Here is a 25609-nt window from a genome sequence, read left to right as displayed (position 1 = left end):
GGGAGAAAGGGTTTAAGAGAGAAATTGGAAAAGTTTATAGGGGAAGAAGAGGAAGGTAATGTGATAATAGGAGGAGACTTCAATATAAGAATAGGAGAATTAGGTGGGAAAGATATCGGAGATATAGGAGAAGGAAAAATAGCGAGGTATAGCGAGGACAAAGTGATAGGAAATGGAGGAAGGAATTGGGTAGAATGGATAATGGAGAAAGGGTGGTATATTTTGAATGGGACGATGGAAGGTGATTGGGAGGGAGAATTTACATATGTAGGGGCGAGAAGATGTTCGGTTATTGATTATGTTATTGTAAATGAAGATGTACGCAATAAAATTTGTAAGTTTACAGTAGGGGACAGGGTGAACTCAGATCACTTGCCATTGGAGATGGAGGTCAGGAAGAGGAAGGAAGAGACCCAGGAGAAGAAGAGGAAGAGGAAAAAGAAATAGAAATAATAGTATGGGACGAAGAAGCAAGAGAGATATGTGCAGAAATAACGGAGGAACTGTGTAAAGTGAAAGAATTGGAAGAAAAGGAGGACGATACGATTGAGGAAAAATGGAATAAGATAAAAAGAATAGTGCACAAGGCCATGATAAAGAAAAAAATAAGAAAGAGGAAAAAGGTGGAGCTTGGAGACAAGGATTGGTGGGATAGAAGCTGCACAAGAAAAAAGAGAGAGGTAAAGAGGATGTACAAGAAATGGAAGAAAGGAAAAATAGAAAGAGAAGATTATACCAGGGAGAAAAAGAATTTTAAGGAACTGTTGGTGAAGAAGCAGAGAGAAAAAAGGGAGGAAAAGAAAGAAGAATTAAGAGAAATGAAGAGTGAAGCAGAGATATGGAAATATATAAACAAAAAGAGAGGCAAAAGAGCAAGGATAATAAATAGAATAGGGAACGTGGTATGGAGGAAATATTTTAAAGACCTGTTGGAAGGTTCGGAGAAAGAAGAGAGGAAAGAGGATAAAGAGAAAGAAGAGAGGCAGCGGCGGCGTGCGATGATGGGTTTGGGCGGAAGACTGTCTGGAGTAGACGTCGGTGCAAATATAATTGAGGAGGAACAGGGAGAGGAAGAATTACAAGAAGCGCAGATTACGAAAGCTCTGAATAAAATGAAAAAGAGGAAAGCTGCGGGAATTGATGGAATACCAATGGAGGCATGGAAATACGCTGGTAAGAGTCTATGGAAAAAGATGGAGAATCTGATAAAACAAATATGGAAGGTAAGAACAATACCGAAAGATTGGAAAAAAAGTATCGTGGTACCCCTGTACAAGAGAGGGGATAAGGAAAAAGTAGGCAACTACAGAGGAATATCCTTGTTGTGTACAGCATATAAGATATATGCAGAGGTAATTAGAAATAGGCTGGAGATGGAGGTAGAAGAAAGGGGTATAATGCCGACTAGTCAAGTGGGCTTCAGGAAAGGAAGATCAACAATGGACAATATATTTGTTTTGAATCACGTGATACAAAGGGAGAGGAGAAAAGGAGAGAAAAAAGGAAAGGTATATATGATGTTCGCGGACTTAAAGGCGGCATTTGATAAAGTAGACAGAGAGACATTGTGGAGCATTATGAAAAAAAATAGAATAAAGGAGCAGCTGGTGAGAAGAATAGCAAAAAATGTACGAGGGAACGGAAGTCATGGTGAGGACGGAACAAGGTTACACGGAAAGCTTTATCACAGGAAAAGGAGTGAGGCAAGGCTGTGTAATGAGTTCACTTCTGTTCAATTTATATATAGCGGAATTGAGGGAAAAAATGGAAAATAGGAACATAGGTGGGGTAGCAATAGATAGACTTAGGATATGGAGCTTAGCGTATGCGGACGACATAGTTTTAATAGCGAATAATAGGAATGCGATGTTAGATATGATAGGTACGTTTAAACGTTTTTTGACTGAAAGGAAATTGGAGTTATACCCAGAAAAAACAAAAATGCTTGTAGTGAATAGGAAAAGAAAAGAAAAAATCGAGAAATGGAAATGGGGAAAGAAGATGATAGAGGAGGTAAAAAGCTTTAAATACTTGGGTTTTGTGTTGAATGGGAATGGAAATAGTAAGGAACATATTAAAGAATTATGCGGTAAAGGAAGAATAGTTGCAAGAAAGGTCTGGGTGAAAAGATATGTAGAAATAATTTTAAAAGAAGGTGGATATTATTCAAATACTTAGTGCAAAGTGTAATGTCATATGGAGTAAAATTGTGGGGATGGGAAAAGAAGGATAATTTAGAAAAGGTTATAATGGATTATGTGAGATGGATTTTTGGCTTGGAATTCTGTACAAGGTATATTATAACGAGGGAACTAGTGATGAATAAACTAAGAGTAGGATGGTGGATTAGAGCTAGGAGGTACGAGAATAGAATCAAAGAGGGTAGGGCAGGGGATATAGTGAAATAATGCTGGAGGGAGAAAGAACAATACGATTGGAAGGACGAATACGGCAAAGAAAGGGAGAGGTATTATAATAGGAACGGATGGGGAATAGAAGCTAGGGAGGTAAAAGAGATTGGAGAATATGATTTAGAAGCAGAATTGATAAAAAGAGAGAGGGAAGTGCAGAGACAATAGGAAAACGGGAGGATAGCTAAAGCAAGATATAATAAGAGGTACAGGGAAATAGACTTAAAAGGTAGAATGCCTAGGTAAGGAATATTGCAAATTCAAGCAGGGATAAGGAATATTGCAAATTCAAGCAGGGGTAATGAGGTGAGAGCGATGATAAAATTAAGGTGTGGAAACTTAAAGCATGCGAATAAATATTGGATAGACGAGGGACAATGGGCGTGTTTATTCTGTGGTAAAGGAAGCGATAGCATGGACCATTATGTGAGAGAATGCGAGGAAAGTAGGGAATGATTTGCGGACTTAGGTAGAGTTAGTGACAGAATTTTAGAAGAGATATATAATGAAAATTTAGGTTGGTGTAAAGGAAAAATAATTCAGAAACTATGGAAAGAAAGGGAAAAGACTCTAAAAAAAAAAAGAAAGAAGCGGAAAAGAAGGAGAGCGAAAAAGAGAGTGGGAATAAAACGGGGAAATAGGAGATAGTAAGTGAAGGTAAAAACGTGATAGGGAAGTAGATGGTAAGGTAAAATAGTATTATAGCGACAGCATTAAGTGCGACAAGGTAGTACGTAGGGTTATGTACTGTAGAATAAAGGCTGTGAACGGCTGTGAGTAGTAATAGTATAAACAAAAAGTAGAGAAATAAAATATAAATGTAAAAAGGATAGGAAACGAAAAGAGATGTAAGAGCGTGGTAGAATGTAGATAGGAAGGGCGTAAAACATAAGAATAGTATAAGGTGTGGATGAATGGTTAAGGAACGATTGTAAACCAAGTCCCCTTCTCGGCAATATAAGCTTGAAGAAAAATAAATTTTATATATATATATATATATATATATATATATATATACGAGGTGTGTTCAAAAAGTATCGCGAATTTTGAATTTTCGCGGGTTACGTATATTCGAATTTCGATCTTTTTGTGGCGTTATGTTGGTACTCATGTCTCTCACTTATGCCGACAAGCTCGGCCATTTTGAATGTTTACTTAATTGTTGACAGCTGCTTTGCTTGCACGTGTTTTGGATCGTCTTCGATTTTTATCTATTCAAAAAAATGGATCAAAGAACCTGTATCAAATTTTGTGTGAAAAACGAAATTAAGTGCGCGGATGCATTCCGAATGTTGACTGTGGCATACGGAGAAGCTACCTTGGACCGAAGCAACGTTTATCGGTGGTACAAAATGTTCTCAGAAGGCCGAGAAGATGTGAACGACGAAGAGCGTGCCGGACGCCCGAGCACTTCAACAACAGACGAAAAAATTAATGAAGTGGAGAAAATGGTATTGGCCAATCGTCGAATCACCGTTAGAGAAGTTGCTGAGGACCTAAACATATCGATTGGCTCGTGCCATTCGATTTTTATCAATGATTTGGGCATGAGACGGGTCGCCGCGAAATTCGTACCAAAATTGCTCAATTGCGACCAAAAACAGCATCGCATGAACATTGCTAATGAGATGTTGGACTCTGTCCGCGACGACCCAAATTTGCTCCAGAGGGTCATAACTGGTGACGAATCGTGGGTTTATGGTTATGACGTGGAAACCAAAGCTCAATCATCTCAATGGAAGCTGCCGCACGAACCAAGACCGAAAAAAGCGCGCCAAGTTCGGTCGAATGTGAAAGTTTTGCTGACAGTTTTCTTCGATTGCAGGGGCGTGGTGCATCATGAGTTCTTGCCACAGGGTAGAACGGTCAATAAGGAATATTACCTGCAAGTTATGCGCAATTTGCGCGAAGCAATCCGCCAGAAACGCCCGGATTTGTGGAAGAACAAAAATTGGCTTTTGCACCACGATAACGCCCCTGCTCACACATCGTTGCTTGTGCGCGACTTTTTGGGCAAAAACAACACACTAATGATGCCGCAGCCACCGTATTCCCCAGATCTGGCCCCCTGTGACTTTTTCTTGTTCCCTAAACTGAAGAGGCCCATGAAAGGACGACGTTACGCTACGCTTGACGAGATAAAGACGGCATCGAAGGAGGAGCTGAACAAGATAAAAAAAAATGATTTTTTGAAGTGCTTCGAAGATTGGAAAAACCGTTGGCACAAGTGTATAATATCTCATGGGGATTACTTTGAAGGGGACAAAATAGATATTCATGAATAAATAAATAATTTTTGAAAAAACACAAAATTCGCGATACTTTTTGAACACACCTCGTAGTATTTAAGAAAATTTTCGCGTTCCGCTTATTCGTTCCGTCAGCTCTCTTTATCTTTTCCGTTCTTTGCTTGCTTCGACTGACAATTTCTTCGTGTTTGGCTCTACTCTGTCTCTGTCATATGCTACAATACATGTTATTTCTGTCTGTTATATCGGCCTGATCTTGCTTGATTTCTCGCCTATCCGTCTCCTCCAGTAAGAGAGCCGCTTCGTCCCTGTCTCCGCTTCCCCGCCCCTCTATCGGTTAGAGGAGCTAGCTGGCCGCGTGCGAGCGACGATTTCGTGTTTCGTTCTGAGAAGCTATCGCGTGGTTTGCATCCGCGTCTAGTGTTAAATAGTGTACCCGGCGACGCGACCGGTATAATCGCGTCTGGCGCCCAAATTCGCGATTGGTGGTATCTATTGGTTATATCGTCGCTCACGCGTGTCTCGCGCGTAATTCCGGTGTTTGATCGCGTATTCCGCCGCTGCTCTCCGGCGTGGGATAAAAATACGTGACAAAATTTGGCGCCCAACGTGGGGCGCGCCAGTACAAATTTCTTTCTACGGTCTTCAGGAGACACGGGCGTAGCAACTAAACATTTTTTTTTCTGCGTGCTATCGGAGGAATTTCGGGCCGGCGAGAGATTCTATGTTGAGTGTGAGTAACTTTTTTTTTGTTTTTCTTGAGTAAGTGTTGTGTGCGTCCTGTCTGAGTTTTTTTTTGTACTTTCCTGTTCTCGCTAGAATTTTGATAACTTATTGCAAGCCAATTTCAGCTTTCAATTGTTTGGCACCGCTAGCCATTGACGAATAATATCAAAATTTCTCGAGACCATATTAACCGTCTTTTGTAACTAATTTTTGTTCGCTTTTGGTATCGTCTTGATTCTTGCGTGTGAATGTTGCTTCTCAAGCTGTGAGTTGCGATTTTGAGAATTCACGATTGACATTATTATGTACGATCTTGTCACTTGATATCGGCGAGCAAGGCCATAAACAGTCCGTCTTGTTTGATCGGTCAATATTTGCGAATGTTATTTCGCGACGGTGGAATTTGCTGCTCAGTGCCGATTATAGTGCTTGGCGTAGAAGTAAACACGCCGAGGAATTTAGGGGGAGGGCGTACTGTCGAAGTGTCGTGCCGTGTTTGCGCGCTCGGATACCGCGAATATTTTGAATCTAAGCATACGCTTTGAGTGACCGTTTATTTTCGCCTCGGCTATCGTTATCGTTTTCGTGGGATATCGTGCCATTGCGCGCGTGGAAATCGGTCGGTCGCGCGAGGAAACAACGTCGCGTAAAAATGAATTCGACTAGATATGACGACGAGTGGATTTTTACCGCCACCCTCGAACAACTAATTGCCGCGCTGGAAGAGCAGGGGCTCTCAACCGAGGGTTCTCAATCCGCGCTCGCGTTGAGATTATTGCGCCACATGCGGACGACGCGTGTAGGCGAATCGTTCGGTGGCGCGGACGGCGCGCAAGGGTTACCGGATTACGGGCATTTAAATCTCCCCGAGGAGGGGGTACCGCGTCCAGACAGTCCCTTCGAGGCCGCGATGAGGCCGCTGGCAAGCGTTCACGCGTCCGGGGTTGGCGGGGGACGTCGACCACCGGGATCGAGCGACGCGGCCGCCGCTTACAACATCATGCGGCGTTGGATCTAAAGTTGAATCTAAAGTTTTCCGGCGCGAGGGGGGAAGACGCGGAAACTTTTTTGTTACGAATTGAGGAGGGTCGCGAGTTGATACCGGTCGAGGATACCGACATCTTGCGATGCCTACCGTTCTTCCTATCGGGTGTTGCGCTTCATTGGTTCCGTGCTAAGCGCGCGAAATTGACGACGTGGGGTACGTTCAAGGCGGCGTGGCGTGCGCGATTCGGGGATCCCGACTTCCAGTTCACCTTGCGGGACAAAATAATGCGACGCACTCAGGGCGAGCGCGAAACGGTCGTGGATTATCTGACGTGTCTGAATGCGCTTTTTGACCGTCTCTCACCCCCCTGGAGTGAGGAGGAGAAGATCGGTTACGCACACCGCCACATGTTGCCGCGCTTGCAGACCATGGTGCTGCGCGATTCGGTCACCGATTTAGATTCACTCGAGTTATTGGCGGCGCGAGCGGAAAGTTGTTGTCGGGCAGCCTTAAGTTATCGGGCACCTCCACCGCCGGAACGCTCGCTATTCCCCGATCTAGCCTATCGTCCTTCAAAGGAGGGGGGACGCGGCGGAAAATTGAATGACACTCTCGCGGCATTAGAGATATCGGGTTTAGGTGAGAGCGATGGAGCGTCGCGCGCGGGGAGGGGGAAAAAGGCGAAGGCTCGCAGCGACGCTGCGACAAGCGCGCCGTCAACCACCGCCGTGGCTGGTTCCTCGACCGCCACCCCGTCTACAAGTGTGCCCCGTATCAATCCCGGTAAATGCTGGAATTGCAATCAGACCGGCCACTTTGCGCGGGACTGTAAATCCGCTCGGCGTACGCACTGCTATCGGTGCGGCAAGGCGGAAGTGACCTTGCGCACGTGCCCCGATTGTGCGGGAAACGCCTAAGGGAGTCGGGGAAGGGGGAAAACACGACTCCTGCCAAGGCATCCCCCGATGATGTAGTAATGCCGGTGCGCGCAGATTTTGTTTGTAATTCGTTTGGGGCGAGAGAATCGTGCCTCTCTTTCATTCGCGTCAAGATAGCGGGTGATGAGGTTCGCGCTTTGTTGGATTCCGGGTCGAGTCGTATGTTTTTAGGTCCGGCCGCTATTGAGTTAGTGCAATCTTTGGGATATCGGTTTCGTCGGGCTAAGGACCGCCGCGTGACGACTGCGACAAGTCAGACGACGCGGGTGAGGGGGGAGGTAGAAGTGCCCCTGGAGATTGAGAACCGCACGCGTACTTTGAGCGCGTACGCGTTACGAACGTTAGCGTTACCGTGTATATTAGGGATGGATTTTTTGACAGCTTTTGGTATCGTGGTTAATTTTGCGGGAAGTACGTGGGGATTCGCGGATGATATTACGCGACAATATCCCCTGGGGATTGAAACCACGAGCTCGCTCTCGGCCGCACTCGCGCGCGGGGACTCTGTGCCGGAACGGGGGACGGAAGGGGACCCCACCGATCGAGAGGGGAGCTCGCGAGATTCGGCGCCTGAAGAAGCGACCGATATCGTTGGACACACTTCATGCGAGGGGGAGACGCCAACCGTCCGCGCCGCTACAGCGCATCCAGGCGGCTTGATAGAGCTATCGTCCGAGGAGAGCGCGCGGTTATCGGAATTTTTAGCGTCGGAAATACCGGGGGTGCCCGCGAAACTCGGAGCGACGTCGCTGACGGAACACCGTATAGATGTCGGCGGGCACGCGCCCATTAAACAGCGTTATTATCCCGTGTCGCCTAGGGTACAAGAAGCGATCTATGCGGAGGTCGATTCGATGCTTGAGTCCGGTATTATCGAGCCCTCGAATAGCGCATGGTCGACGCCCATCGTCATGATTAAGAAACCGAACAACACGTATCGCTTTTGTTTAGATTTTCGCCGGTTAAACGAAGTATCGAAGAAAGACGCGTACCCCTTACCATATATGAACGCGATTTTGGATAAACTTCGACCGGCCGGTTACATTTCTACCATCGACCTTAGCCAGGCTTACTTACAGATTCCGTTAGAGAAAGATAGTAAAGAGTACACCGCGTTTACGGTACCGGGTAAGGGGCTTTTTCAATTTACGCGGATGCCGTATGGCCTAATGGGAGCGCCCGCAACGTTTCAGAGGCTTTTAGATCGTTTGATAGGTCCGGAGATGGAACCGCACGCCTTTGCGTATCTCGACGATATCGTTGTCGTGACGCGGACTTTTGAAGAACATCTTACGTGGTTGGGCAAAGTATTTGCGCGTATTAGAGACGCGGGGCTCACGATTAACCCGGAGAAAAATAAATTCTGTCGATCTCAAGTAAAGTATCTGGGTTTTCTCGTGCAAAGCGAGGGGTTAACGGTCGATCCAGAGAAGACCGCCGCTATTGTTCAGTATCCTCCGCCGCGAAACGTTAAACAATTACGTCGTTTCATACGAATGGCGTCTTGGTATAGGCGCTTTATACCGCAGTGCGCGACGCGGATGGAACCGCTTACGAGTCTTTTGATGAAGAATCGCTCTTGGGGGTGGGAGGAGACTCAAAAGCAAGCTTTTGAGTCCATTAAATTCTGTTTGACCACCCCTCTCACGCTATCGTGTCCGGATTTCAATTTACCATTTTTGCTGCAAACAGATGCAAGTTCAGTAGGATTGGGCGCGGTATTGGCGCAGAAAAACGGGGACGCGGAACATGTAATTGCCTACGCGAGCCGCGCGTTATCGGACGCGGAAAGAAAATATTCCACCACGGAATTGGAATGTCTGGCTATCGTGTGGGCTGTCAAAAAGTTCCGCCCCTATTTAGAAGGATTTCGGTTTACGATTATAACAGATCATAGTAGCCTCCGGTGGCTACACAATTTAAAAAACCCGACTGGTCGTCTGGCACGGTGGGCACTCGAGCTCCTCGAATATGATTACGTAATCGAGCATAGGAAGGGTGCGATGCACCACGTGCCGGACGCGCTGTCACGACTTTACGAGGATGAGGACACCGACTTTTGCGCCGCTATCGTGACGAATGACGCCTGGTATAACTCGAGGGTCGAGGAAATAACACGCCACCCGCGACGTTACCCGGAATGGCGAATATTTAACGGCGAAATGTACTTTAGAAAAGCGCGCTTGATGTCGGAGGTCGTGGAAGATTGAGATAGATGGAAGCGTGTGTTGCCTCGGGAATCGCGCCGCGCCGTCATTCGGGAAAATCACGATTCACCGCATGCCGGTCACTTGGGGGTAGAAAAAACGTACCAGCGTATCGCGACACGGTACCACTGGCCGCGCATGCTTAGGGACATCGCGGATTACGTAAGGCGCTGCGGAGTGTGCCAGAGAGTCACGGTTGAACAAGACGTACCGGCCGGAATAATGGGGCAGCGCGTGATAGAGTCGCCGTGGTCGGTGGTCGCCGCGGACATTATGGGACCGTTGCCGACGAATAAGTTCGGTCACGCGTATTTGCTCGTCGTACAGGATTTATTCACGAAGTGGATAGAGTGCTGTCCACTTCGCAAAGCTACCGGTCGCAAGATTAGGGAGGCTATCGAGGAGATGGTGATATTTCGCTGGGGCGCGCCGCGCGTATTACTAACTGACAACGGGACAGAGTTCATAAATCGGGATTGGCGCGCGATGTCGGAACAGTATGGGATCTACCATACGACAGTGCCGCTTTATCACCCGCAGGCGAACCCAGTCGAACGGGTAACCGCATTTTGAAAACCATCATCACCGCTTTTGTAGAGCGAGATCACCGCGAGTGGGACGTCCACATTAATGAGTTTCGATTCGCGTACAATTCCGCACACCATACGTCTCTACAAGCTACCCCCGCCTTTCTTAATTACGGCCGAGAACCGCTACCGGTCGGCTTGCATCGCGAACAGGACGACGTCGGTGTCGAGATAGAGGAAGCGAACCCCGTCGAGTGGCGCGAACATATGGGGAAGATGGGCGCGTTACAGGAGTGGGTCGCGGAAAACTTGGAAGCCGCGCAAGAGCGGCAATCTAAGTATTATAATCGGCACAGGCGCGAAGTCACATTTAACGTAGGCGAACAGGTGCTCAAGAGGTACCACGTGTTATCGGCCGGCGCACAACTCTTCTCAGCGAAGCTGGCCAAGAAGTTCCATGGCCCGTTCATTATTCGAAGAATTCTCTCACCAGTAGTCTACGAGTTGGCTGATCTAACGGGTGGGATTGTTGGCAAGGTCCACGTGAAAGACCTCAAGCCTTACCATGTGCCTTTGGATGTCTAGGAGGATGGACGCGCCGGCGTCTGCCCTGTCTTCTCGCGTCTTCTGCTGTCGGGGGAAGCTTAGGTTTACCTAGTCACACATATTTTTTTCTTTTGTTTGCGCTTGACTCGCTTTTTTGTTTTTTTTGTTTGGGGGAAAGCCAGTCGGACCCCTTCCTTTCTCTTGCCGCGGCTATCGGCAGCCCGGACCCAAATGGATATCGTTTTTTTTGTTGTTTGTTTTTGTTTTTTTTTGTTGATTGGCGAGGGGCTCGTTAATAAACGCCTATTTTGTATACGTTACTGTCTTTGGTTTTGGTGTAAATGCGCCCTGCTCCGTCTCCGTTCTCCATATCCCATCCGGTCGCCGACGCGAAAGCGCACGCTGGACTTAGGAACGCGTTGGAGCCGATCGTCCGGGACCGGAAGCGGCGGGACCGCGAGATGAAAGAGCGAATAGCCAGGGGATGACCATGTCTCCCTGGTCGCGTCCTAACAGTTACGATTTTTTTTTGTTGTTTGGTATGGTCATCTGGACCGTTTTGGGTTGGTTAACAATTTTCTTTTCTTTGCGAATCGGTAAGATTTTTTTTTTGGTGTTGTGCCGTCTAATTTTTTTTTGGTGATATCGCAGCCGACAGGCTGGAGGTTTCGGTCGCTCTGAGGCGCCTTCCTCGGTAGCTCGTGGCTGCAGAGGGGCATCTGGACCGGCACGGTGCCGCTTGGCATGAGGGGGTTGTGACGTGGCAGTTTTATCTGCCTCGCCACTTCGTCCTCCGCCTGAGCATAGCGCAAGGAGGCGTGTAAGACCGGGTCGGGCACTCAGCGAGAGAACGAAATCTCCGGCGGGACTGCGGCGCGTATTGAATTCATTTATTTATTCGCGGCTTATTTCATGTATACGCGGGCACCTCGAAAAACGTCGCCTAAGGACCAGCAGCAGCGAGGAGGATGGGCAGCAGCAGGACAAGGAGAAGGCGATCGTCCAGGGCCGGCGCACGGAAAACCGACGGCGGAGAGAAGGACGAGACTCGACGTGGTGACAGATATGCGCCACGCAAAAGAGGCTCGCAATTGGCGCAGCCAAGGGACAGGCCAGGGCGGACGAACGGCCAGGACAAGGGCCGTCGAATGCCGGCTGTCCGTCGAGAAGGGTAGCGGCGAAGAATCGTCGCGGGAAATTTCTGCTGATGTTGTCGTCCGCGAGGACGACGAGAACGACAAGGATGTTGGATGCCAACGGGGATCGCACGATGCCTGCGGAGACCCGACACTGCGCTGCCGTGACATAACGGCTAGATAAGGGTGGCCGCTGATAGGCCGCGCCGCTAGGCGCAAGGATATCGCGCACCCTGTGGGAGGGGTGGCGCTCATCGATCGCGCATCGAAAGCGATCCTCTCGGCTTTTGCGTGCGACCCGGCGAACTGAGCGCGTGCGGGACGAATCCGAGCGAGGGTTATCGGCGAGCGAGCTACCGGATTTTGGCTATCGGAACTGTGCCCGGCCTGGCGATCCCTGCGGAGACGTCCACGGGACCAACGGAGGACAGGATCGTCGTCGTCGCGGTCACGATGCACAATTCTCTCGCAGACGCGCGACACGACAACGCACCGATAACGCGGGCGGTCGTGTGATCACGGCCGTAACACGACTCGCGCACGTGCGCGAGGGCTTTGCGGCTTCCCGGGAAGCCGGTCGTCCGCGAGCTTCTACGGCGGGACAGCCAACGTACACGCGGCAGCCGACAGCTGGGTGCCTCGACAAGGTCTCACGCTTGAGGTGGAGAGCCGACCAAACACCAAGAAGCAAGGTGCGTTCAATCGCCACGCGGCGGACGCACTCGCACACGAACCTAAGGGCTCCACCTCAGAACGCGAGCCGGTCGACACCGACAGCTCGTGGCTTTACACGAAGGTTAGAGGGTCACCTCGACTTCCGCACGGTCCTCCTTCGGGTCCTCGGGTGTCCTCAACTCGCTCCGACGACGCTCGCCAAGGCCGGGCACTCCTTCCGATAGCGGACAGGCCGATAGCCGACCGATAGCTCGCACTCGCTCGCTCTTTTCCGCACACGCACGCAGTCGAACGGGTCGCACGCAAAAGCCGAGAGGATCGCGTTCGATGCGCGATCGATGAGCGCCACCCCTCCCACAGGGTGCGCGATATCCTTGCGCCTAGCGGCGCGGCCTATCAGCGGCCGCCCTTATCTAGCCGTGACGTCACGGCAGCGCAGTGTCGGGACTCCGCAGGCATCGTGCGGTCCCCGTTAGCATCCAACATCCTTGTCGTTCTCGTCGTCCTCGCGGACGACAACAGCAGCAGAAATTTCCCGCGACGATTCTTCGCCGCTACCCTTCTCGACGGACAGCCGGCATTCGACGGCCCTTGTCCTGGCCGTTCGTCCGACCTGGCCTGTCCCTCGGCTGCGCCAATTGCGAGCCTCTTTTGCGTGGCGCCTATCTGTCACCACGTCGAGTCTCGTCCTTCTTTCCGCCGTCGGTTTTCCGTGCGCCCGCCCTGGATGATCGCCTTCTCCTTGTCCTGCTGCTGCCCATCCTCCTCGCTGCTGCTGGTCCTTAGGCGACGTTTGTCGAGGTGCCCGCGGATACATGAAATAAGCCGCGAATAAATAAATGAAATCAATACGCGCCGCAGTCCCGCCGGAGATTTCGCTCTCTCGCTGAGTGCCCGACCCGGTCTTACGCGCCTCCTTGCGCTATGCTCAGGCGGAGGACGAAGTGGCGAGGCAGATAAAACTGCCACGTCACAACCACCCCACGCCAAGCGGGACCGTGCCGGTCCAGATGCCCCTCTGCAGCCACGAGCTACCGAGGAAGGCGCCTCAGAGCGACCGAAATCTCCAGCATGTCGGCTGCGATATCACCAAAACAAACAGACGGCACAACACCAAAAAAAAGTTCTTACCGATTCGCAAAGAAAAGAAAATGGTTAACCAACCAAAACGGTCCAGATGACCATACCAAACAACAACAAAAAATCGTAACTGTTAGGACGTGGCCAGGGAGACATGGTCATCCCCTGGCTATTCGCTCTTTCATCTCGCGGTCCCGCCGATTCTGGTCCCGGACGATCGGCTCTAACGCGCTCCTAAGTCTAGCGTGCGCTTTCGCGTCGGCGACCGGGTGGGATATGGGGAACGGAGACGGAGCAGGCTCAGTACCAAAACCAAAGACAGTAAGCCTCACAAAGCAAAGCTCTTTAATTTTCTTTCCGGGGAGACTAGGGTGACCGAAGTCCGATAACCCAAAAAACAGACGATATCACCGGCAGGTGTCACCCCCCAAAAAAAGAAAAAAAATCAACCAAAGAACGATAGCCAACCTTTCACGAGAAAGGGGACATTGGGCGGGCACACAAAAAGAATAAGGATACAAAACAAAAAGGGGAACAACAACAAAAAAATTGAGAATGAGCGTCTTTCCCGCGGTTCCACCGCTTACTGGGCGCCCCTGCGAACCTCGCCTGGTGCGCCCCCTCAGTAGCGGGGTGCCTCCTCTCCGTCGTGGCCTCGGTCCGGCAGCCAAGGTCCTTGGCGCAGCTAGCCCTTCCTACAGTCCGGGCAGCGGTTTACCGGCGTCCCGCGTCGTCCGCGCCGGTAGCAGTAGACGACGCGGGGGCGAGGACAGCGCCACGCGAAGTGCTCGAGCGAGCCGCAGTTCCAACAGCGTTCTCGCTCCGGACTCGGCAAACGCTGCTGGGTCGATCGACCTCGCCCCGTTGACTGGGCCCGGTCCACTGGGGAGTGCGCGTCTCCTGGTACCAGCGGGGGCGACCGGCCACGGCCAACCTCCGCCCAAGTCGGCCTCAGCCCCCCACACTCGCACAGCTGCACCTGGCATCCCACGTTGCGCCGAGAGGGATCCGTGCTGGTGCTCGCATCTCTTTGTGGTGGTCGCACCTGGAGGCAGACGTTGCGGCGCCTCGGCCTAGGCTCGGGGTCCGTCTGCAACCCGACGTCCAAGCCCTCGGGCTCCACCTGCACGCCGACATCCCGAGGCGGCAGCAATTGGCGCACCACCACTCCTCGCGGCGTCGGGCGTCGTCTCCGCTCGTCAACGTAACGGGCGAGATCCTCCCAGAATCCTGGGTAATAGCGCGAAATCCTTGCAAATAGGTAGGCCCACCGCCACTCGAAATCGGCATCCGCCTGTGCGTCCATCCTCCTAGGCATCCAAAGGCTCATGGTATGGCTTAAGGTCTTTCACGTGGACCTTGCCAACAATCCCACCCGTTAGATCAGCCAACTCGTAGACTACTGGTGAGAGAATTCTTCGAATAATGAACGGGCCATGGAACTTCTTGGCCAGCTTCGCTGAGAAGTGTTGTGCGCCGGCCGATAACACGTGGTACCTCTTGAGCACCTGTTCGCCTACGTTAAATGTGACTTCGCGCCTGTGCCGATTATAATACTTAGATTGCCGCTCTTGCGCGGCTTCCAAGTTTTCCGCGACCCACTCCCGTAACGCGCCCATCTTCCCCATATGTTCGCGCCACTCGACGGGGTTCGCTTCCTCTATCTCGACACCGACGTCGTCCTGTTCGCGATGCAAGCTGACCGGTAGCGGTTCTCGGCCGTAATTAAGAAAGGCGGGGGTAGCTTGTAAAGACGTATGGTGTGCGGAATTGTACGCGAATCGAAACTCATTAATGTGGACGTCCCACTCGCGGTGATCTCGCTCCACAAACGCAGTGATCATAGTCTTTAGGACGCGATTTACTCGCTCCACCGGGTTTGCCTGCGGGTGATAAGGTGGCACCGTCGTATGATATATCCCATTCTGCTCCGACATCGCGCGCAAGTCTCTATTCAGGAACTCCGTTCCGTTGTCCGTCAGCAATACACGCGGCGCGCCCCAACGGAAAATCACCATCTCCTCAATCGCCTCTCTAATCCGTCGACCGGTAGCCTTACGAAGTGGACAGCACTTTATCCACTTCGTGAATAAATCCTGTACGACGAGCAAATACGCGTGACCGGACTTACACGTCGGCAACGGTCCCATAATGTCCGCGGCGACCACCGTCCACGGCGACTCTATCACGCGCTGCCCCATCAATCCGGCCGTTACGTCTTGCTCCACTTTTACTCTCTGACACACGCCGCAATGTTTAACGTAATTCGCGATATCCCTTAGCATGCGCGGCCAGTGATATCTCGTTGCGATACGCTGATAGGTCTTCTCGATCCCCAAATGACCGGCATGCGGTGGATCGTGATTCTCCCTAATCACCGCACGGCGCGCCTCTCTCGGCAACACGCGTTTCCACCGATCGCGATCTTCCACGACCTCCGCCATCAAGCGCAACTTTCTAAAATACATCTCGCCGTTGAACATTCGCTATTCTGGGTAACGTCGCGGGTGACGTGCTACCTCCTCGACCTTCGAGTTGTACCACGCGTCATTCGTCACGACCGCAGCGCAAAAATCCGTTTCTTCGTCCTCGTATAATCTCGAAAGTGCATCCGGCACGTGGTGCATCGCGCCCTTTCTATGTTCGGTCACGTAATCATATTCGAGGAGCTCGAGTGCCCACCGCGCCAGACGACCAGTCGGGTTTTTTAAATTATGTAGCCACCGGAGACTACTATGGTCCGTTATAATTGTAAACCGATATCCTTCTAAATAGGGACGAAACTTTTTGACAGCCCACACGATAGCCAGACATTCCAATTCCGTGGTGGAATATTTTCTTTCCGCGTTCGATAACGCGCGGCTTGCGTAGGCAATTACATGTTCCGCGTCCCCGTTTTTCTGTGCTAACACCGCGCCTAACCCTACGGAACTTGCATCGGTTTGCAGTAAGAATGCTAAATCAAAGTCCGGACACGATAGCGTGGGTGGGGTGGTCAAACAAAATTTAATTGACTCAAAAGCTTGCTTTTGAGTCTCCCCCCACACCCAAGAGCGATTCTTCTTCAGAAGACTCGTAAGCGGTTCCATCCGCGTCGCGCATTGCGGTATAAATCGCCTATACCAGGACGCCATTCCGATGAACCGACGCAATTGTCTAACGTCTCGCGGCGGAGGATACTGAACAATAGCGGCGGTCTTCTCTGGATCGACCGTTAACCCTTCGCTTTGCACGAGAAAACCCAGATACTTTACTTGAGATCGACAGAATTTACTTTTCTCCGGGTTAATCGTGAGCCCCGCGTCTCTAATACGCGCAAATACTTTGCCCAACCACGTAAGATGTTCTTCAAAAGTCCGCGTCACGACAACGATATCGTCGAGATACGCAAAGGCGTGCGGTTCCATCTCCGGACCTATTAAACGATCTAAAAGCCTCTGAAACGTTGCGGGCGCTCCCGTTAGGCCATACGGCATCCGCGTAAATTGAAAAAGTCCCTTACCCGGTACCGTAAACGCGGTGTACTCTTTACTATCTTTCTCTAACGGAATCTGTAAGTAAGCTTGGCTAAGGTCGATGGTCGAAATGTAACCGGCCGGTCGAAGTTTATCCAAAATCGCGTTCATGTATGGTAAGGGGTACGCGTCTTTCTTCGATACTTCGTTTAACCGGCGAAAATCTAAACAAAAGCGATACGTGTTGTTCGGTTTCTTAATCATGACAATGGGCGTCGACCATGCGCTATTCGAGGGCTCGATAATACCGGACTCAAGCATCGAATCGACCTCCGCATAGATCGCTTCTTGTACCCTAGGCGACACGGGATAATAACGCTGTTTAATGGGCGCGTGCCCGCCGACATCTATACGGTGTTCCGTCAGCGACGTCGCTCCGAGTTTCGCGGGCACCCCCGGTATCTCCGACGCTAAAAATTCCGATAACCGCGCGCTCTCCTCGGCCGATAGCTCTTTCAAGCCGCCTGGCTGCGCTGTATCGGCGCGGACGGTTAGCGTCTCCCCCTCGCTTGAAGAGTGTCCAACGATATCGGTCGCTTCTTCAGGCGCCGAATCTCGCGAGCTCCCCTCTCGATCGGTGGGGTCCCCTTCCGTCCCCCGTTCCGGCACAGAGTCCCCGCGCGCGAGTGCGGCCGAGAGCGAGCTCGCGGTTTCAATCCCCAGGGGATATTGTAGCGTAATATCATCCGCGAATCCCCACGTACTTCCCGCAAAATTAACCACGATACCGAAAGCTGTCAAAAAGTCCATACCTAATATACACGGTAACGCTAACGTTCGCAACGCGTACACGCTCAAGGTACGCGTGCGGTTTTCAATTTCGAGGGGTACCTCGACCTCCCCCCTAACTCGCGTCGTCTGGCTGGTCGCAGTCGTCACGCGGCGGTCCCTAGCCCGACGAAACCGATATCCCAACGATTGCATTAATTCAATAGCGGCCGGACCTAAAAACGTACGACTCGACCCGGAATCCAATAGAGCGCGAATATCATTACCCGATATTTTGACACGAACAAAGGAGAGGCATGATCCCCTCGCCCCGAACGAATTACAAACGAAATCGGCGCGTACCGGTATCACTACATTATTGGGGGATGCATTGCCAGGAGTCGCGTTTTCCCCCTTCTCCGACTCCCTTAGGCGTTTCCCGCACAATCTGGGCACGTACGCAACGTCGCTCCCGCCTTGCCGCACCGATAGCAATGAGTGCGCGGAGCGAATTTGCAGTCACGCGCAAAGTGGCCCGTCTGATCGCAATTCCAGCATTTGCCGGGATTGCTACGGGGCCCACTTGTAGACGGGGTGGCGGTCGAAGGACCCGCCACGGCGGTGGTCGACGCGGACGCGGTGGTCGCAGCGTCACTGCGAGCCTTGGCTTTCTTCCCCCTCCCCGCGCGCGACGCTCCATCACTTTCATCTAGGCCCGATATCTCTAATGCCGCAAGAGTATCACTTGATTTTCCTCCGCGTCCCCCCTTTTTTGAAGGACGATAAGCTAGATCGGGAAATAATGATCGCTCCGGCGGTGGAGGTGCTCGATAACTTATGGCTGCCCGACAACAACTTTCCGCTCGCGCCGCCAATAACTCGAGTGAATCTAAAATCGGTGACCGAATCGCGCGGCACCATGGTCTGCAAGCGCGGCAACATGTGGCGGTGTGCGTATCCGATCTTCTCCTCCTCACTCCAGGGGGGTGAGAGACGATCAAAAAGCGCATTCAGACACGTCAGATAATCCACGACCGTTTCGCGCTCGCCCTGAGTGCGTCGCATTATTTCGTCCCGCAAGGCGAACTGGAAGTCGGGATCCTCGAATCGCGCACGCCACGCCGCCTTGAACGTACCCCACTTCGTCAATTTCGCGCGCTTAGCACGGAACCAATGAAGCGCGACACCCGATAGGAAGAACGGTAGGCATCGCAAGATGTCGGTATCCTCGACCGGTATCAACTCGCGACCCTCCTCAATTCGTAACAAAAAAGTTTCCGCGTCTTCCCCCCGCGCGCCGGAAAACTTTAGATTCCAACGCCGCATGATGTTGTAAGCGGCGGCCGCGTCGCTCGATCCCGGTGGTCGACGTCCCCCGCCTCCCCCGGACGCGTGAACGCTCGCCAGCGGCTTCATCGCGGCCTCGAAAGGACTGTCTGGTCGCGGTACCCCCTCCTCGGGGAGATTTAAATGCCCGTAATCCGGTAACCCTTGCGCGCTGTCCGCGCCACCGAACGATTCGCCTACCCGCGTCGTCCGCATGTGGCGCAATAATCTCAACGCGAGCGCGGACTGAGAACCCTCGGTTGAGAGCCCCTGCTCTTCCAGCGCGGCAATTAGTTGTTCGAGGGTGGCGGTAAAAATCCACTCGTCGTCGTATCTAGACGAATTCATTTTTACGCGACGTTGTTTCTCCGCGCGACCGACCGATTTCCACGCGCGCAATGGCACGACGATATCCCACGAAAACGATAACGATAGCCGAGGCGAAAATAAACGGTCACTCAAAGCGTATTCTTAGATTCAAAATATTCGCGGTACCCGAGCGCGCAAACACGGCACGACACTTCGACAGTACGCCCTCCCCCTAAATTCTTCGGCGTGTTTACTTCTACGCCAAGCACTATAATCGGCACTGAGCAGCAAATTCCACCGTCGCGAAATAATATTCGCAAATATTCACCGATCAACCAAGACGGACTGTTTATGGCCTTGCTCGCCGATATCAAGTCACAAGATCGTAAATAATAATGTCAATCGTGAATTCTCACAATCGCAACTCACAGCTTGAGAAGCAACATTCACACGCAAGAATCAAGACGATACCAAAAGCGAACAAAAATTAGTTACAAAAGACGGTTAATATGGTCTCGAGAAATTTTGATATTATTCGTCAATGGTTAGCGGTGTCAAACAATTGAAAGCTGAAATCGGCTTGCAATAAGTTATCAAAATTCTAGCGAGAACAGGAAAGTACAAAAAAAAACTCAGACAGGACGCACTCAACACTTACTCAGGAAAAACAAAAAAAAGTTACTCACACTCAACATAGAATCTCTCGCCGGCCCGAAATTCCTCCGATAAAACGCAGAAAAAAAATGTTTAGTTGCGTTCCACTTATTCGTTTTCGTCAACTCTCTTCATCTTTTCCGTTCTTTGCTTGCTTCGACTGATAATTCCTTCGCGTTTGGCTCTACTCTGTCTCTGTCATATGCTACAATACATGTTATATCCGTCTGTTATATCGGCCTGATCTTGCTTGATTTCTCGCCTACCCGTCTCCTCCAGTAAGAGAGCCGCTTCGTCCCTGTCTCCGCTACCCCGCCCCTCTACCGGTTAGAGGAGCTAGCTGGCCGCGTGCGAGCGACGATTTCGTGTATCATTCTGAGAAGCTATCGCGTGGTGTGCATCCGCGTCTAGCGTTAAATAGTGTACCCGGCGACGCGGCCGGTATAATCGCGTCTGGCGCCCAAATTCGCGATTGGTGGTATCTATTGGTTATATCGTCGCTCACGCGTGTCTCGCGCGTAATTCCGGTGTTTGATCGCGTATTCCGCCGCTGCTCTCCGGCGTGGGATAAAAATACGTGACAAAAATTGGCGCCCAACGTGGGGCGCGCCAGTACAAATTTCTTTCTACGGTCTTCGGGAAACACGAGCGTAGCAACTAAACGTTTTTTTTTCTGCGTGTTATCGGAGGAATTTCGGGCCGGCGAGAGATTCTATGTTGACTGTGAGTAACTTTTTTTTTGTTTTTCCTGAGTAAGTGTTGTGTGCGTCCTGTTTGAGTTTTTTTTTGTACTTTCCTGTTCTCGCTAGAATTTTGATAACTTATTGCAAGCCAATTTCAGCTTTCAATTGTTTGACACCGTTAACCATTGACGAATAATATCAAAATTTCTCGAGACCGTATTAACCGTCTTTTGTAACTAATTTTTGTTCGCTTTTGGTATCGTCTTGATTCTTGCGTGTGAATGTTGCTTCTCAAGCTGTGAGTTGCGATTTTGAGAATTCACGATTGACATTATTATGTTTTGAGGCGCCTTCCTCGGTAGCTCGTGGCTGCAGAGGGGCATCTGGACCGGCACGGTCCCGCTTGGCGTGGGGGGGTTGTGACGTGGCAGTTTTATCTGCCTCGCCACTTCGTCCTCCGCCTGAGCATAGCGCAAGGAGGCGCGTAAGATCGGGTCGGGCACTCAGCGAGAGAGCGAAATCTCCGGCGGGACTGCGGCGCGTATTGATTTCATTTATTTATTCGCGGCTTATTTCATGTATCCGCGGGCACCTCGACAAACGTCGCCTAAGGACCAGCAGCAGCGAGGAGGATGGGCAGCAGCAGGACAAGGAGAAGGCGATCGTCCAGGGCCGGCGCACGGAAAACCGACGGCGGAGAGAAGGACGAGACTCGACGTGGTGACAGATATGCGCCACGCAAAAGAGGCTCGCAATTGGCGCAGCCAAGGGACAGGCCAGGGCGGACGAACGGCCCGGACAAGGGCCGTCGAATGCCGGCTGTCCGTCGAGAAGGGTAGCGGCGAAGAATCGTCGCGGGAAATCTCTGCTGCTGTCGTCCGCGAGGACGACGAGAGCGACGAGGATATCGGATGCCGACGGGGACCGCACGACACCTGCGGAGACCCGACACTACGCTGCCGTGACGTCACGGCTAGATAAGGGCGGCCGCTGATAGGCCGCGCCGCTAGGCGCAAGGATATTGCGTACCCTGTAGGAGGGGTAGCGCTCATCGATCGCGTATCGAGCGCGATCCTCTCGGCTTTTGCGTGCGACCGGCGTTCGGCGTACACGTTGCGTTGGCGAGCGAGCGAGTGCGAGCTATCGGTCTGTGAGCGTCGGTGGCTATCGGAAGGATCGATATCGGCGAGAGTGCCCGGCCTTGGCGAGCGTCGTCGGAGCGAGAGGACACCCGAGGACCCGGAGGAGGACCGTGCGGAAGTCGAGGTGACCCTCTAACCTTCGTGTAAAGCCACGAGCTGTCGGTGTCGACCGGTTCGCGCTCTGAGGTGGAGCCATTGGGTTAGTGTGCAAGTGCGTCCGCCGCGTGGCGATAGAACGCACCTTTTTAGTGTTTGGTCGGCTCTCCACCTCAAGCGTGAGACCTTGTCGAGGCACCCAGCTGTCGGCTGCCGCGTGTACGTTGACTGTCCCGCCGTAGAAGCTCGCGGACGACCGGCTTCCCGGGAAGCCGCAAAGCCCTCGCGCACGTGCGCGAGTCGTGTTACGGCCGTGATCACACGACCGCCCGCGTTATCGGTGCGTTGTCGTGTCGCGCGTCTGCGAGAGAATTGTGCATCGTGACCGCGACGACGGCATTGCCGTCACCGAGTACCTTTGGTTGTATTGCTTTTGAGTTAATTACTGTCCGTTAGCGAAAGTTCGACGAGTATGTTCTCGTCGCGCTGTTCCGAGCGCGCGTGATTGGCTGTCTCGTTCCGCGCGGGACCAACCGCCGTTGTTCGCGCCGCTAGCGTAAGCATTGTAGTATTTAAGAAAATTTTCGCGTTCCGCTTATTCGTTCCGTCAGCTCTCTTTATCTTTTCCGTTCTTTGCTTGCTTCGACTGACAATTTCTTCGTGTTTGGCTCTACTCTGTCTCTGTCATATGCTACAATACATGTTATTTCTGTCTGTTATATCGGCCTGATCTTGCTTGATTTCTCGCCTACCCGTCTCCTCCAGTAAGAGAGCCGCTTCGTCCCTGTCTCCGCTACCCCGCCCCTCTACCGGTTAGAGGAGCTAGCTGGCCGCGTGCGAGCGACGATTTCGTGTTTCGTTCTGAGAAGCTATCGCGTGGTGTGCAACCGCGTCTAGCGTTAAATAGTGTACCCGGCGACGCGACCGGTATAATCGCGTCTGGCGCCCAAATTCGCGATTTGTGGTATCTATTGGTTATATCGTCGCTCACGCATGTCTCGCGCGTAATTCCGGTGTTTGATCGCGTATTCCGCCGCTGCTCTCCGGCGTGGGATAAAAATACGTGACAATATATATATATATATATATATAGGGTATAATACAGGGTGTCCCATTTTAAACAATCCAGCCAAATATTGCTAAAACTAAACCTAGTAGACAAAAATGTTTCAGACAAAAGTTGTATGATTTTGAGGGGGACATAAGATGGTGTCATTAATTTGACCTTGCATAGTTGCTTGAAGTTCACGTAAAGGTTACTTTCAATTTTTTAAATAAAACTGCTTACTTTTTATTACATATTCTTGTAGCTTATTTCAAGACCTTTTCAAAACACTACAAGAAAGTTTATTTTTGTTGAGTACTTTCCGAGTTGTGAGGCTTGAAAGCTACAGTGTACTGTAACTTTCGAGCGTCACAACTGGGAAAGTACTGAACACAAATAAACTTTCTTGTAGTGTTTTAAAAAATCTTGAAATAAGCTACAAGAATATGCAATAAAAGGTACAATATTAGAGTATCGGTAGTTCCCACCCTTTAAAGGGTGTTGGTACTTTCCTAACATTCTATATTTTTTTATTGCGTTTTCTTGTAGTCAATTTCGAGAGCTTTCCAAAACACTATAAATAAGTTTATTTTCGTTAAGGTCTTTCCGAGTTGTGACGAGTAGATATAAGGGGCCGATTCTAACCCAATTTGGGGTGGGGGAAGTCACGTGACACGGGGGAAGAGTGGGGTGCGGAAGGGAGCCCCCCCCTTATTAATTAAATTAATTAAATTTATATTAATTTTATATCAAACTATTAATTAAATTAATTATATTTATATTAATTTTATATCAAACTAATAATTAAAATAATTTTTATATCAGATTATTATTTAAAATAATTTTTTATATCAAACTATTAATTAAAATAATTTTTTTTCCAAATTGTTATTTGTTAAACTAATTTTTAATAAATTAATATAAATTTTTATTATGTTTATATTAGGTTAATATTAACCTAATATCAATTTAATATAAATTTTATATTAATTTATTAAAAAATTAGTTTAGTAAATAACATAATTTGAATAAACGTATCACTCTCTCTCTCCCTTTCCCCTGCGCGTTCTCACTCGCACACGTTACAGCTATTGTACATGGTTTTCTTTTTCTCTCGCCCGCACACATTGTTCTCGCTTGAATATGGTGTGACTAATGCTTTATCTTTTAAGGGACAATAGTTGAATAGGAAAGATAATATTGAAGACATCGTTACAATATTTCAATTTTTTCTTATTTATTTGTCATGTAATGCATCATGTACAATATTATCTAAAGCGTAAGCTAACATTTCACATTCTAAAAGCGAAGTTTTATCATATTTTTCTCGCAACAGTTTTGCCGCATCGCATTTATTATTAACATAATTTTGGCGTAAAAGGGTTACAAAATGTTTATATTTTTCGCTCACTGTATATGTATATTGATATAAAGAGTAATATATATGCTCGACGCATTGTTCGAGCTCAAACAGAAAAAGTACAGTTTTTAGTTTCAAATACATGCAAGTATCGCGTAATGTTAATTTAACAATATTTTCATTACGCAGTTTAATGAGTTGTACAATAAGATCTTGAATCGATAATGCTGAGGAAGGAGAAGACTGCACGAGTCGTTCAATGTCCGCACGTTTCTGGAACAGTGCTGTCCACGTTGCATGAGCCAGAATTATTTGATTGCCTCGATTGTCACCAATAAGTATCTCCACAAACGATGTTGGTCCTACGCTGATTCTAATGTCGAGATATTTATACGCTGTGGACGTCAATGCCAATCTCCTCCCCAAAATGTGAGGCGTATACCGTGGCAATGTTCTATAAATAAAAAAATATGGATAAGTTAATTGCAAAAACGGAAACAAAATATAAAAAATGTATAAAAATTATAAATACTTACACTTTTTCACACATTTCCTGTTGAAGCGGCACGTAGTAGTCCATCTTCTTTTCGTATATATTTTTTTTCTGAAAGTTTTCAACTGTTCACTGAGCGACTGATGCGGTAGAGTTTTTCTTGCTTCCTTTTTATTATATAATCCCCTCCTTTATTTTATAATCCCCTCTTCTACTTTGTAATCCCCTCCATATATTTAATAAAATAAATTTTTTACGACACTTCTTCGTATTTAGTACAGATTATCATAATGAAGGTCCACTGGTGAAGTTTCATTATGTCAGAAAGCTTGCCATGAATCACATGGTTGCGTGTATAAAGCTTTGAGATTGTATCATGATCACAGTTACTATTATAATTTGATATGTCTATAAATGTATGATAATTGTATCTACCATGTAGGGAACAGCAAAACAATCTATTCTCATCTTCGCTGTAGTCTCAGTGTTCCTAATTTATAGAGCTAGCAATATCACATCGTACATTCTGGAAAATTCCTAAAGTGATATCATTCAAACGTAGAAATTTCTCATAGATATTACTTATTGAAAAGAAAATCTCCAAAGAAGTTTTATTCAACTTAGTCATAGGAAGAAAAAATAATGGAAAATCTATTGTACCATTTTATCTTCAGATAAGAAATCAGCTCTTTTTAAAATTGATATGATTTATCTTTATGGGGTGCTGTTCAATGCAGACCCCCACAAAACATGAAATGGCATGTGAATATCTGCTTTTAAAAGAAAATTTTGATA

The 25609-nt window shown here is 49.5% G+C and overlaps 1 protein-coding gene across 1 annotated transcript; it reads right to left on the bottom strand.

The window, feature by feature from the left end:
- Positions 1 to 24173: 24173 nt before the first annotated feature.
- Positions 24174 to 25343, bottom strand: LOC120358977. Its single transcript, XM_039455036.1, has 2 exons — positions 24858 to 25343; positions 24174 to 24775 (listed from the first exon to the last, which is right to left on the bottom strand). Exons 1-2 carry the CDS (start codon positions 24899 to 24901, stop codon positions 24199 to 24201), a joined length of 621 nt encoding a protein of 206 aa, XP_039310970.1. The 5' UTR covers positions 24902 to 25343; the 3' UTR covers positions 24174 to 24198.
- Positions 25344 to 25609: the final 266 nt, after the last annotated feature.

The sequence above is a fragment of the Solenopsis invicta genome, chromosome 11 (genome assembly GCF_016802725.1).
Source record: "Solenopsis invicta isolate M01_SB chromosome 11, UNIL_Sinv_3.0, whole genome shotgun sequence".
In the NCBI taxonomy this organism is placed as follows: domain Eukaryota; kingdom Metazoa; phylum Arthropoda; class Insecta; order Hymenoptera; family Formicidae; genus Solenopsis; species Solenopsis invicta.
The sequence above is the reverse complement of the archived record's forward strand: the minus strand, read 5'-3'. Positions and strand labels throughout refer to the sequence as shown.